The sequence below is a fragment of the Oncorhynchus tshawytscha genome, linkage group LG16 (genome assembly GCF_018296145.1).
Source record: "Oncorhynchus tshawytscha isolate Ot180627B linkage group LG16, Otsh_v2.0, whole genome shotgun sequence".
Taxonomy (NCBI): Eukaryota; Metazoa; Chordata; class Actinopteri; order Salmoniformes; family Salmonidae; genus Oncorhynchus; species Oncorhynchus tshawytscha.
In genome coordinates this window covers 56,092,082-56,104,215 of record NC_056444.1, presented here as the reverse complement: position 1 = coordinate 56,104,215, position 12,134 = coordinate 56,092,082, and the positions used below count along the sequence as shown (strand labels likewise).

General features: G+C 42.0%; 1 protein-coding gene across 4 annotated transcripts in view; it reads left to right on the top strand.

Annotated features, from left to right (window-relative positions):
• The first annotated feature begins 10,844 nt into the window (after window positions 1-10,844).
• LOC112215963 (thymocyte selection-associated high mobility group box protein TOX) overlaps window positions 10,845-12,134 on the top strand; it is a 124,821-nt gene continuing 123,531 nt past the window's right edge. For all 4 annotated transcript variants that reach the window (XM_042299389.1, XM_042299387.1, XM_042299390.1 and 1 more), the window contains exon 1: window positions 10,845-11,390. In XM_042299389.1, the coding sequence (XP_042155323.1) occupies window positions 11,301-11,390 (90 nt within the window). In that variant the 5' untranslated portion in view covers window positions 10,845-11,300. The remainder of the gene's footprint in view (window positions 11,391-12,134) is intronic.

Here is a 12,134-nt window from a genome sequence, read left to right as displayed (position 1 = left end):
TGAGGTAGGGTCGTACTCTACAGATGTTGTAGAGCAAGAACCTGCAGGAGCAAGTTACTACTTTGATGTTTGCAGAGAACGACAGGGTGTTGGCTAGGGTCATGCCAAGGTTTTTTTCACTCTGGGAGAGTGACACTATGGAGCTGTCAACCTTGATGGAGAGATCTTTGAGCGGGCAGGCCTTCCCCGGGAGAAAGAGAAGCTCCGTCTTGTAGAGGTTGAGCTTGAGGTGGTGAGCCGACATCCTAAGCTAAGATATCTGCAAAGCAGTGTCATCTGCATATCAATGATAGATGAGACCATGTAAGGATATAATGGAGCCGAGTGACTTGGTTTATAGAGAGAAGTCAATAGTTTTTTATTTCAGATGATTCGAGTGTTAGTTTCTTGAGGGGAGCAACTCCGCCCATTCTGAAGTCAGAGGGGATGCAGCCAGTGGTCAGAGATGAGTTGATGAGGGAAGTAAGGAATGAGAGGTCTCCAGAGATGGTCTGGAGAAGGGAGGAGGGGGTAATAGCAGAAAGTGTATTCATATCAAGATCTTCACATCTTTAACATATACTGTATATCTTTACATATATATACAGTATAATGGCGCCGGAGGAGATGGCTGGCTGCCTTTTTACGGGCTACTAACCAATTGTGCAAATTTTTTTTTTTTTTTTTTGCATTGTTTGTAACTTATTTTGTACTTAATGTTTCTGCCACCATCAATTATAACTGAAAAGGGCTTCTGGATATCAGAACAGCGATTACTCACCTCGAACTGGACAAAGATTTTTCTTTAACGATTCGGAAGTCAAGAATTTACTGCTGATACGACAATGCCCAAATCCCCGTCATTGTCATGAAGAAGAGAAGCCAATACAGGGGTCGCAGGTCCGGGTACCTTGTGAGAATTCGTTGGTGAGTGTGTAACCCGCCCTATACCATCTGTCCTATAGGCCAATGTGAAATCAGTGGAGAATAAACTCGATGAGCTCATACCAATGGGACATTAAAAACTGTTATATCTTATGTTTCACTGAGTCGTGGCTGAATGAACACATGGATAATATACAGTTGGCTGGGTTTTCTGTGCATCGGCAAGACAGAACAGCTGTCTCTGGTAAGACGAGGGGTGGTGGCATGTGTCTATTTGTCAATAACAGCTGGGGCGCGATATCTAATACTAATTACTAAGTCTCTAGGTCTTGCTCACCTGGTGTAGAGTATCTCATGACAAGCTATAGACCACACTATTTACCAAGAGAGGTTTCATCTATATATTTTGTAGCTGTCTATTGAACACCACAACTGATGCTGAGCACAAAGAACTAGCTGTTTAAGACTATAAGAAAACAACTAAATGCACATCCAAAGGCGGTGCTCCTATTGGCTGGCGACTTTCATGGAGGGAAACTTAAATCTGTTTTACCTCATTTCTTCCAACAAGTAACATGTGCAACCAGAGGGAAGAAACTCTAGACCACCTTTACTCTACACACAGAGGTGCTTACAAAGCCCCGACTTGACCTCCAATTGGAAAATCTGACCATAATTCTATTCTCCTGATTCCTGCTTACAAGCAAAAACGAAAACAGGAAGTACCAGCAACTCGCTCAATACGGAGGTGGTCAGATGATGCAGATGCTAAGCTACAGAACTGTTTTGCTAGCACAGTTTGGAATATGTTTCGGGAATCATCCGATAGCATTGAGAAGTATACGACATCTGTCAACGGCTTCAACAATAAGTGCATCAATGACTTCGTCCCAACAGTACATACCCCAACCAGAAGCCATGGATTACAAGCAACATCCGCACTGAGCTAAAGGGTAGAGCTGCCACTTTCAATAAGAAATCCTGCAATGCCCTCCGAAGAAACCATCAAACAGGCAAAGTGTCAATACAGGACTAAGATTGAATCGTACTACACCGGGCATGCAAACTATTATGGACTACAAAGGGAAGCCCAGCCACAAGCAGCCCAGTGACACGAGCCTAACAGACGAGCTAAAAAACTTCTATGCGCGCTTCGAGGCAAGCAACACTGAAGCATAGCACCAGCTGTTCCAGACCACAGTGTGATCACGCTCTCCGTAGCCGATGTGAGTAAGACCTTTAAACTGTTCAATATTCACAAAGCCGCAGGGCCAGACGGATTACCAGGACGTGTACTCAGAGCATGCTCTGACCAACTAGCAAGAGCCTTCACTAACATTTTCAACCTGTTCCTCACCGAGTCTGTAATACCTACATGTTTCAAGCAGACCACCATAGTTCCTGTACCCAAGAACACCAAGGTAACCTCCCTAAATGACTACCGACCCATAGCAATCACATCTGTAGCCATGAAGTGCTTTGAAAGGTTGGTAATGGCTCACAACAACACCATAATCCCAGAAACCCTAGACCCACTCCAATTCGTATACTTCCCCAATTGATCAACAGATGACACAATCTCTATTGCACTACACACTGCCCTTTCCCACCTGGACAAAAGGAAAACCTACGTGAGAATGCTGTTCATTGACTACAACTGAGCGTTCAACACCATAGTGCCCTCAAAGCTCATCACTAAGCTATGGACCCTGGGACCTAACACTTCCCTCTGCAGCTGGATCCTGGACTTCCTGATTGGCCGCCCCCAGGTGGTGAGGGTAGGCAACAACATGTCTGCCACGCTCCGCAACAGTAGGACCCCTCAGGGGTGCGTGCTCAGTCCCCTCCTGTACTCCCTGTTCATACATGACTGCACGGCCAGGCATAACTCCAACACCATCATTAAGTTTTCCGACGGTGGTAGGCCTGATCACCGACAACGATGATACAGCCTATAGGGAGGAGGTCAGAGACCTGGTAGTGTCGTACCAGGAGAACAACCAACGTGATCAACACAAAGGAGATGATTGTGGACTACAGGAAAAGGAGGGCCAAGCACGCCCTTACTCATCGACAGGGCTGTAGAGGAGCAGGTTGAGAGCTTCAAGTACCTTGGCGTCCACATCACCAACAAATTCCCCTTCAGGAGACAAAACACATTTGGCATTGGTCCTCAGATCCTCAAAACGTTCTACAGCTGCACCATCGAAAGCATCCTGACGGGTTGTATCACCACCTGGTATGGCAACTGCTCGGGCTCCGATCGCAAGGCGCTACAGAGGGTAGTGCGTATGGCCCAGTACATAACTGCGGCCAAGCTTCCTGCCATCCAGGACCTCTATACCAGGCGGTGTAAGAGGAAGGCCCTAAAAATTGCAACCAGTCTAGCCATAGACTGTTCTCTCTGCTAATGCACGGCAAGAGGTACCGGAGTGCCAAGTCTAGCTCCAAAAGGCTTCTTAACAGGTTCTACCCCCAAGCCATAAGACTGCTGAACAGCTACTAAAATGGCTACCCAAACTATTTGCGTTGACAACCCCCTTTTTTTACGCTGCGGCTACTTGCTGTTCATTATCTATGCATAGTCACTTTACCCCTACCTACATGTACATATTACCTCAATTACCTCGATTAACCTGTACCCCCACACATTGACTTGGCACCCTTACCCCCTGTATATAACCTCATTATTGTTACTCTTAAATTTGTTTACATCAGTTTATTTAGTAAATATTTTCTTAACTCTTAAATCGGTCTTCTCACGAAAACGTCTGTAGCTTCCGAACGGTTTGGCCAAACGGTTTGCCCCCTCTATAGAAAGGTGAGACTCTCAGGAACACATACACTACCATTAAAAAGTTTGGGGTCCCTTAGAAATGTCCTTGTTTTTGAGCACATTTTTGGTCCATTAAAATAACATCAAATTGATCAGAAATACAGTGTAGACATTGTTAATGTTGTAAATGACTATTGTAGCTGGAAACGGCAGGTTTTTATGGAATATCTACATAGACATACAGAGGCCCATTATCAGCAACCATCACTCCTGTGTTCCAATGGCACGCTGTGTTAGCTAATCCAGGTTTATAATTGAAAAGGCTAGTTGATCATTAGAAAACCCTTTTGCATTTATGTTAGCACAGCTGAAAACTGTTGTACTGATTAAAGAAGCAATAAAACTGGCCTTCTTTAGATTAGATGAGTATCTGGAGCATCAGCATTTGTGGGTTCGATTACAGGCTCAAAATGGCTAGGAACAAAGACCTTTCTACTGAAATTCGTCAGTCTATTCTTGTTCTGAAAAATTAAGGCTATTCCATACGAGAAATTGTCAATAAACTGAAGATCTCATACAACGCTGTGTACTCCCTTCACAGAACAGAGCAAACTGAGCCAGTTTAGAAAGAGAACCAGAATAGAAAGAGGAGTGGGAGGCCCTGGTGCACAACTGAGCAAGAAGACAAGTACATTAGAGTGTCTAGTTTGAGAAACAGACACCTCACAAGTCCTCAACTGGCAGCTTCATTAAATAGTATCCGCAAAACACTAGTTTCAATGTCAACAGTGAAGAGGCGACTCCGGGATGCTGGCCTTCTAGGCAGAGTTCCTCTGTCCAGTGTCTGTGTTCTTTTGCCCATCTTAATCTTTTCTTTTTATTGGCCCGTCTGAGATATGGCTTTTTCTTTGCAACTTTGCCTGGAAGGCCAGCATCCCGGAGTTGCCTATTCACTGTTGACGTTGAGACTGGTGTTTTGCAGGTACTATTTAATGAAGCTGCCAGATAACTTTTTTGGGCAAAGGCTCAACATCAAAACTCACAAGAACAGACAATGACTCTTCTGTTTCACAACTCACACCACCCTGTCTGCGTCTTACCAAGCGAAGAGCATCTCAAACACTGGGAATCTTCCCCTTCAGTTAGTCCACTTTCACATTTACCGCTACACCAGTAATCACTCCTTTCAATGGCTCCCTTTTCTTGAGCGCAAAACAGGTCACAGCTCTTGTCCTCATCTGTGTGGCGTGGAGCTCCCTATCCCTCTGACTGGCAGAAACACAAACAGTGATCACAAGACCACTATGGGTTATCTTCACCGATTTCACAGCTACCAACTCCATTTTCACCCACCCTGTAATCCCGTATGGATCAGCCAAAAGACAGGGGTCCACTTTATCCAAAAATGGCACTCCTACCGTCACAGAAACATCTTTATCCTGACCATCGGTGCAAGCCTCGGGCTCCGAGAACTTCACCACACCTGCCACTTCCAGTAATTCACTTCCATTTCAACTCCAGACCTCGATCCAATTTACGGCTCACTCTGCTTACACATTCTACTTCCACGAACCATCTCCCTTTTATCCACCATTGTCAACCGTTTCAAGCTCACCCTCTACCTCCCTCACTCTCTTCGACCTTCTCCGCCTCTCTTTTCCCCTCCATTCCTCCTTATAATACTATTGCACTTCTCCTAACATACAGTGAGCTCCAAACTTTTGAAGCTCATTGTGCATCTCGTTCTTGCCCTCTCAAGGGACGCCATATTTCCCTCGCGGTCCTCCCTCCTCGCTCCAAGCACCACTCTACCTCATCTCGTAAAAATCAAATCTCACTTTCATTCTCAGGCACAGTGCAAGAAACTAAATCCATTAACATAATGAAACTCTGAAGCTAAGCAGAGTTTGTCCTGGAGGGGAGACCAGATGCTGGTGGAAGGGGTGTTGGAGGGCCACTAGGAGGCACTCTTTCCTCTGGTCCCAAAAAATAAATATCCCGATGGCCCAAGGCAGTGATTGGGGACATTGCCCTGTGTAGGGTATCTTTCGGATGGGATGTTAAACGGGTGTCCTGACTCTCTGTGGTCACTAAAGATCCCATGGCACTTATCGTAAAAGTAAGGGTGTTAACCCTGGTGCCCTGGCTAAATTCCCAATCTGCCCTCATACCATCACTGTCACCTAATCATCCCCAGCTTTCAATTGGCTCATTCATCCCCCCTCCTCTCCCCTGTAACTATTGCCCAAGTCATTGCTGTAAATTAGAACAAGTTCTCAGTCAATTTACCTGGTAAAATAAGTTAAATAGGTGAAATAAATCAAATAAAACAGAATTAAACTATATAATTCCAAGATTTGCATAAACATGCAGTTTTGGGAAGTTACAGAGTGGTGAGGAGGAGGAGTCTGCTGTGTCCAGGTGCGCCTTCACCATTCATTTTCTGGATTCAGGTTCACTCAAATATCGTTTGAAGCTTTGTTTTACTATTGACAGTTACAACTGTTTTGGGATTGTATATCGATTCGCTATCCTTAACTATTTGTCATCTAATGTATTCGTTTCACTCTCTGAATTGTTTAAACAAACTTTTCGCCACTTTTCGATATCAGGGCATAAAAACTACAGTCTGTGTCCTGAATTAGACTGGTGTGCATATGCACCCAGATTATCCTGTCCCAAACTAGTTTTCACCGGTTTTGCCTGGCTAAACTAGCTGGCTAGTTTTCGTCCTGATTGACAAAAATGTAAAATACTGCACCCTCAACTTCAATGCTTCTTTGCTAGTTATACATTCATGTAATCAAGTCATTTGTTGGACTGAAACTTTTAAATTATTTATTGTTTTGTTGAATAGTCATAACTGGTTTGAGCTATCTGTCATTTCATAAGACAACGGTGGCGAAGGATATCATTACTTTAACTCGGATCCATGTTCAGTTTTGAGATCCACCGGCGTCATTGGCGTAGCATTAGCTGGACGTTTCTGACTGGTCTTGGAACTTCCCATTTGGCTCGATTGGATATGTAGTGACTTGTGTTGGCAAACTTTATTTTAAAACTTTATTTTAAATGACTATCGTATTTGTTGATTAAATCTGACTTTATTAGTAGAATGAGTAATCCATTAATGTCACGAGTTCTTTGACAACTCTACAAAAAGAGCCAAAGGCTACAATGAATTAATGGCTAAATTATTTCTGGACACAAATGGTTCTCCTCCTCCTCAACACTCTATTAGGTCTACACATAAATGTATACTTCCAAGGACACAGAGCGGAGCTGTGATGAAACCTGCAACAATGTAATCTTATTCCATGCCATTTATATTACAGCAAAAGGATGAGTGAGCTCTTAGGCATTGTTTTATTTTAATGTGAAAGATAAAACAATGTTGCCTTAAAGCATCCCAATGTTCTTTCAGACAAAGCAGATGAAGAATGAGGTTTGCATGCTTTCCGATTTTAGTAATGATTATGAAGCTATGGCAAAAGACCATGGCAAAATTCATCACATTGGAACGAGGAAAGTTAAAAGTGTTATTATAAAAGTATAAGCTAATACAAATTGCCATTTGTCATTATGCTTCATCTAAGCTTAAAGTTAAAAAAAAAAATATATATATATATATATATATATATATATATTTTTTATCCAATTCTGCTTACATTTATGCAGATGATTTCATGGTATAACAATTAGCACCACCTTTATCAAAACAATAACAGATAGGTGTAGGTTTAATGGTGAGCATTTATGAAGATAAATACAACAGAGAATAGGTCTCGTTGCTGATTACTGCCATGAAAGGTGATATATATTGTACATTCTCAAAGGAGTGCAAAATATGAACAGGAGCTGAATCTTATATGGCCAAGTGAGTGTAAATGTATAGGGAAAGGTTGAGCGAACTAGCTCCCTTTGACAGCTCACTGAATGTGATGGATTGTGCTCCCTTCTCCTGTGATGTGCATGCACATTGATGTTGAAATGGCCTATCCATGGGACCATTGTCTTTCAATCATGTCAAGGCAAAGTACAGAATACACTCTGCAGCGCTGTGTTGTTATTATCATACCACTAGTCTGTAGCAGATCATGCACCATGCACAAAATGGCTTATACAGTGCATTTGGAAAGTATTCAGACCCCTTCACTTCTTATTTTTGTTACGTCACAGCCTATTATAAAATGTATTAACCCCCCCCCCATCAATATACACATAGTACCCAATAATGAGGGAGCAAAAACAGGTTTTTAGAAATGTTTGCAAAATTATTAAAAATAAAACCTGAAATATTACATTTACATAAGTATTCATACCCTTTACTCAGTACTTGAAGCACCTTTGACAGAGATTACAGCCTTGAGTCTTCTTGGGTATGATGCTACAAGCTTGGCACACCTGTATTTGTTGAATTTCTCCCATTCTTGTCTCTGTCAGCCCTGTCAGGTTGGATGGGGTGCGCTGGTGCACAGCTATTTTCAGGTCTGTCCAGAAATGTTCGATCAGGCTCAAGTCCGGGCTCTGGCTGGGCTACTCAAGGACATTCAGAGACTTGTCCCGAAGCCACTCCTGCATTGTCTTGACTATGTGCTTAGGGTCGTTGTCCTGTTGGAAGATGAACCTTCGCTCCAGTCTGAGGTCCTGAGCACTCCGGAGCAGGTTTTCATCAAGGATCTCTCTGTACTTTGCTCCGTTCATCTTTCCCTCGAACTTGACTAGTCTCCCAGTCCCTGATGCTGAAAAACATCCCCACAGCATGATGCTGCCACCACCACTCTTCACAGTAGGGATGGTATTGGCCAGGTGATGAGCGGTACCTGGTTTCCTCCAGACGTGGCACTTGGCATTCAGGCAAATGAGTTCAATCTTAGTTTCATCAAACCTGAGAATTTTGTTTCTCATAATCTGAGAGTCCCTTAGGTGCTTTTGCCAAACTCCAAACGGGCAGTCATGTGCCTTTTACTGAGGAGTGGCTTCCATCTGGCCACTCTACCACAAAGGCCTAATTAGTGGAGTGCTGCCTGACCAAGGCCCTTCTCCCCCGATTGCTCAGTTTGGCCGGTAGGCCAGGTCTAGGAAGAGTCTTAGTGGTTCCAAACCGCTTTCATTTAAGAATGATGGAGGCCACTGTGTTCTTGGGGACCTTCAATGTTTCAGAAATGTTTTGGTACCCTTTCCCAGATCTGATCCTCGACATAATCCTGTCTCGGAGCTCTAAGGACAATTCCTGGTTTTTGCTCTGACATGCACTATCAACTGTGGGACCTTATGTAGACAGGTGTGTGTGCCTTTCCAATCATGTCCAATCAATTGAATTTACCACAGGTGGACTCCAATCAAGTTGAAGAAACATCTCAATGATAATATTTTTAATACATTCGCAAACATTTCCCAAAATATTTTTTCATTTGGTCATTATGCGTAGATTGATGAGGATTTGTATTTATTTAATCAATTTTAGAATAAGGCTGCAGCGTAACAAAATGAGGAAAAAGTGAAGTGGTCTGAATACTTTCCAAATGCACTGTAATGTTTATCTAAAGTAGGTAAATATTTCAGGTGCCCAATTTGTTCCATACTGTATATTGTTGCTTGCAGCGTTCACAAACAGAGAGGGCAGACTTCTTCCATTCAAGCCTTCCACACCAGTCCTTAGAATTATTGTGATTTGCATTTACCAACCAAAAAACAAAGAATGTGGATCTTAATACATTTTTTAGTTGCAGTAGGTTATGTCATAATGATATTTTGCCAGGATAGGCCTTCAACAGTTTATTTGTAAACTCCAGATGTTCCCCTTATAGGGTAATGTATGACTGATGATGTTATTTTGACGGGAGACAACAACAATGTATTTGTAAACGATGGATGTTCCTTATGATTGGTTGTGGACCTGATTCATTCTGGAGCATATAGTGCATGCTGATTGTGTCGTGTGGACCGGACTGTATAGATTTGCCATTTGCCACACAGGGTTAACTCCGTGGCCCAGTGCCATAGATTCATGGGAATGGAATGTGGAGTGCTGTATGTGTAGGGCTCCCTTCCCCAGCAGCCTTCACTGCCCACTGAATGCTAATGATCAGTATTATTAAAGAACAATTGATGGGCTAGCAAACAAACAAGATAATAAAATTACTTCTAAAGTTTTATTGTCCTTTAATTACTAAATGCTCTATGGCAATTAATGGAACAAAAACACTACCCGCTTTAATGCAAAATAAAATGTATTGTGGCTGGGGTTAAAACAATAGTATTTGTAAAAGCTGGATAATGTGATCTAGCTCACGATACTGCTGTTGACGAATAGTGCAAAAATTATTGTTGAGTTTGAGATGGTCTTTACTGAGAAATGTTCGTATAATACTATGCCCCATTGTCTCACACCAGTCTGTCTGCATAATAATTCTGTATCCTTTCAGTTGTTCTTTAAACAAACTTCAACTTAAAGGCTTTATAGGGCATTTATAAATAATTTATAAACAAAGTCATAAAGGATATTATTCATATTTAATTTGGTGGTTTAATAAATGTGGCATTACCCCTTTGCCACCCGTAGGATGACATTTGGTTACATGAATGATTTAAAAAAGCAATGCAGCTCCAAATGCATTTCTAAAATGGATGTAACATGCAGCATATACTTTAGATCTGCATAAAGGATGCAAAGCCTACTAAAAACATTGTACATTGAATTAGCTATACTTTAATACATGTAATAATAAATATAATAACAAATATATGAGGTACAGCACTGAAGAATCCGCTGAGGGAAATGATCATTTTCAAGGGAACCCTTTTCTTGATCAGGTTCCAAATCAAAATGCTAGCTGCATTTAAATTGGAAATACATGGTTGGTTCTAGGTTTTTCCTAAATATGTGCTTTAAGAGGTTTGTGTTTAAGTATGAAAATAAATTTAAAAAACATGAAGAAACCATGCATTGACAGCAGAATGTGGGTCCAAACGAGTTCCTTTCAGCTTGGCACACGAAAACAAATGGAACCTTTGGAAAGAAGTAGACCTTGTAGTAGCAGTAGGTTCTTTATAATGCACAGCCGTGCACACTACTACATTTCCAGCTAATCAGAATCCCGCAGTTGCAGAAAGGAGAGCGGTTGTCAAGGCAGCCCCCAATATCCCCTCCCCCTTTTCCCGTTTATCAGCAGAGGTCGCATGGCATATGGAGAACAGTCCAACCACTTCTCTGTCCTGGAACCAATGTATGAATATGCACCTCCGTGACAAAGCCTATGGAGTATGAGAACAGCGGGGGAAAAAGAAGCAACATTATTAGAGTCTTACGCTTTTTAAAATATATTTTTTTAACATAAACCAAGGGGGGATATTTAATTTAATTAGTTCTGGAGTACGTAATAGTATAACCGATCTGGATATTTGCAGTTACTTTTGTTCTACGGTTGAGTGATAACTGCATTTGGCTCTCCAAAGTGGACGCATCTTGTAGTCTAGCGAAAAAAGGACTGTGCATCACCGGGACGCGAGTTGGTGCAGAAGTTCGACCGCGAACGGATGTGAGGGAAGAGTGCACTGAGAACCTCAACCCCCTTTTCTTTCTCTCCTGGCTAAACAATAGAGTCAAAGTCAAAGACACTGAAACTGATTTCATGCCGTCAGTCTCACAGAACCTGACATGGACGTGAGATTTTATCCTACGCACCCGTCAAGTGTGGGTTCTGATCCAAGTTGTCTAAGCTCGTTGGACTATTACCACGCGAACAAGGTAAATACAAAGTGCAGTCCTCCTCGTGCTAGTAGTACCATGAGTTTGAAGACTACACGTTTTCTCACCTGCCCCCGCTTCTTCTTCAGCATGTCTGCAACATTTACGCAATGCACGTGTAGGCTATGGAATGTGGTGTTTAAAAGCTTAATTTGTTTCCTCCTACAAAAAGTATGTTTTGAGATGGTGTTCGTTCCCTGACAACCCACACCTCCACATAAATGTTGTTTAGGCTTTCTCTACTACATATCTTATTCAGTCAACATTTTCGGTATATGATATAACTATTCTAGTCTAGAACATATAGCTATTTTGCTTTAGGCTATGTTTAACACAAGTTGGATACCTGCTACAATATATAGGCTACATGATTGCTGTTAGAATCAGTCTAGGCTAACGTTACTTTTGATAAACCATATCGCTGTTATCATAATGCATTGCTCTTGCAGATGAATGAATGCACTTTCACGTTACCCAACATTTATAACCAGAGTGCGAATTACTACATTCGGTGGTCTGTTTTCTTTCACTGGACCTCCTGTGTGAACGCGCTTGCGTGTACAATAAAATGTTTTATGGGCCTACTAGTAAAGACGTGTCATTTAACGGTAAACATTTTTTTTAAATGATCTTTTAATTTGGCATGAACACAGCCAGTCATGGTTTCGTCTTATTGTCAAACATATCACTTCAAAAAGTAGGATACCTGCGCATGTTCGTTCAGTCCAAAATAATAATTTCATC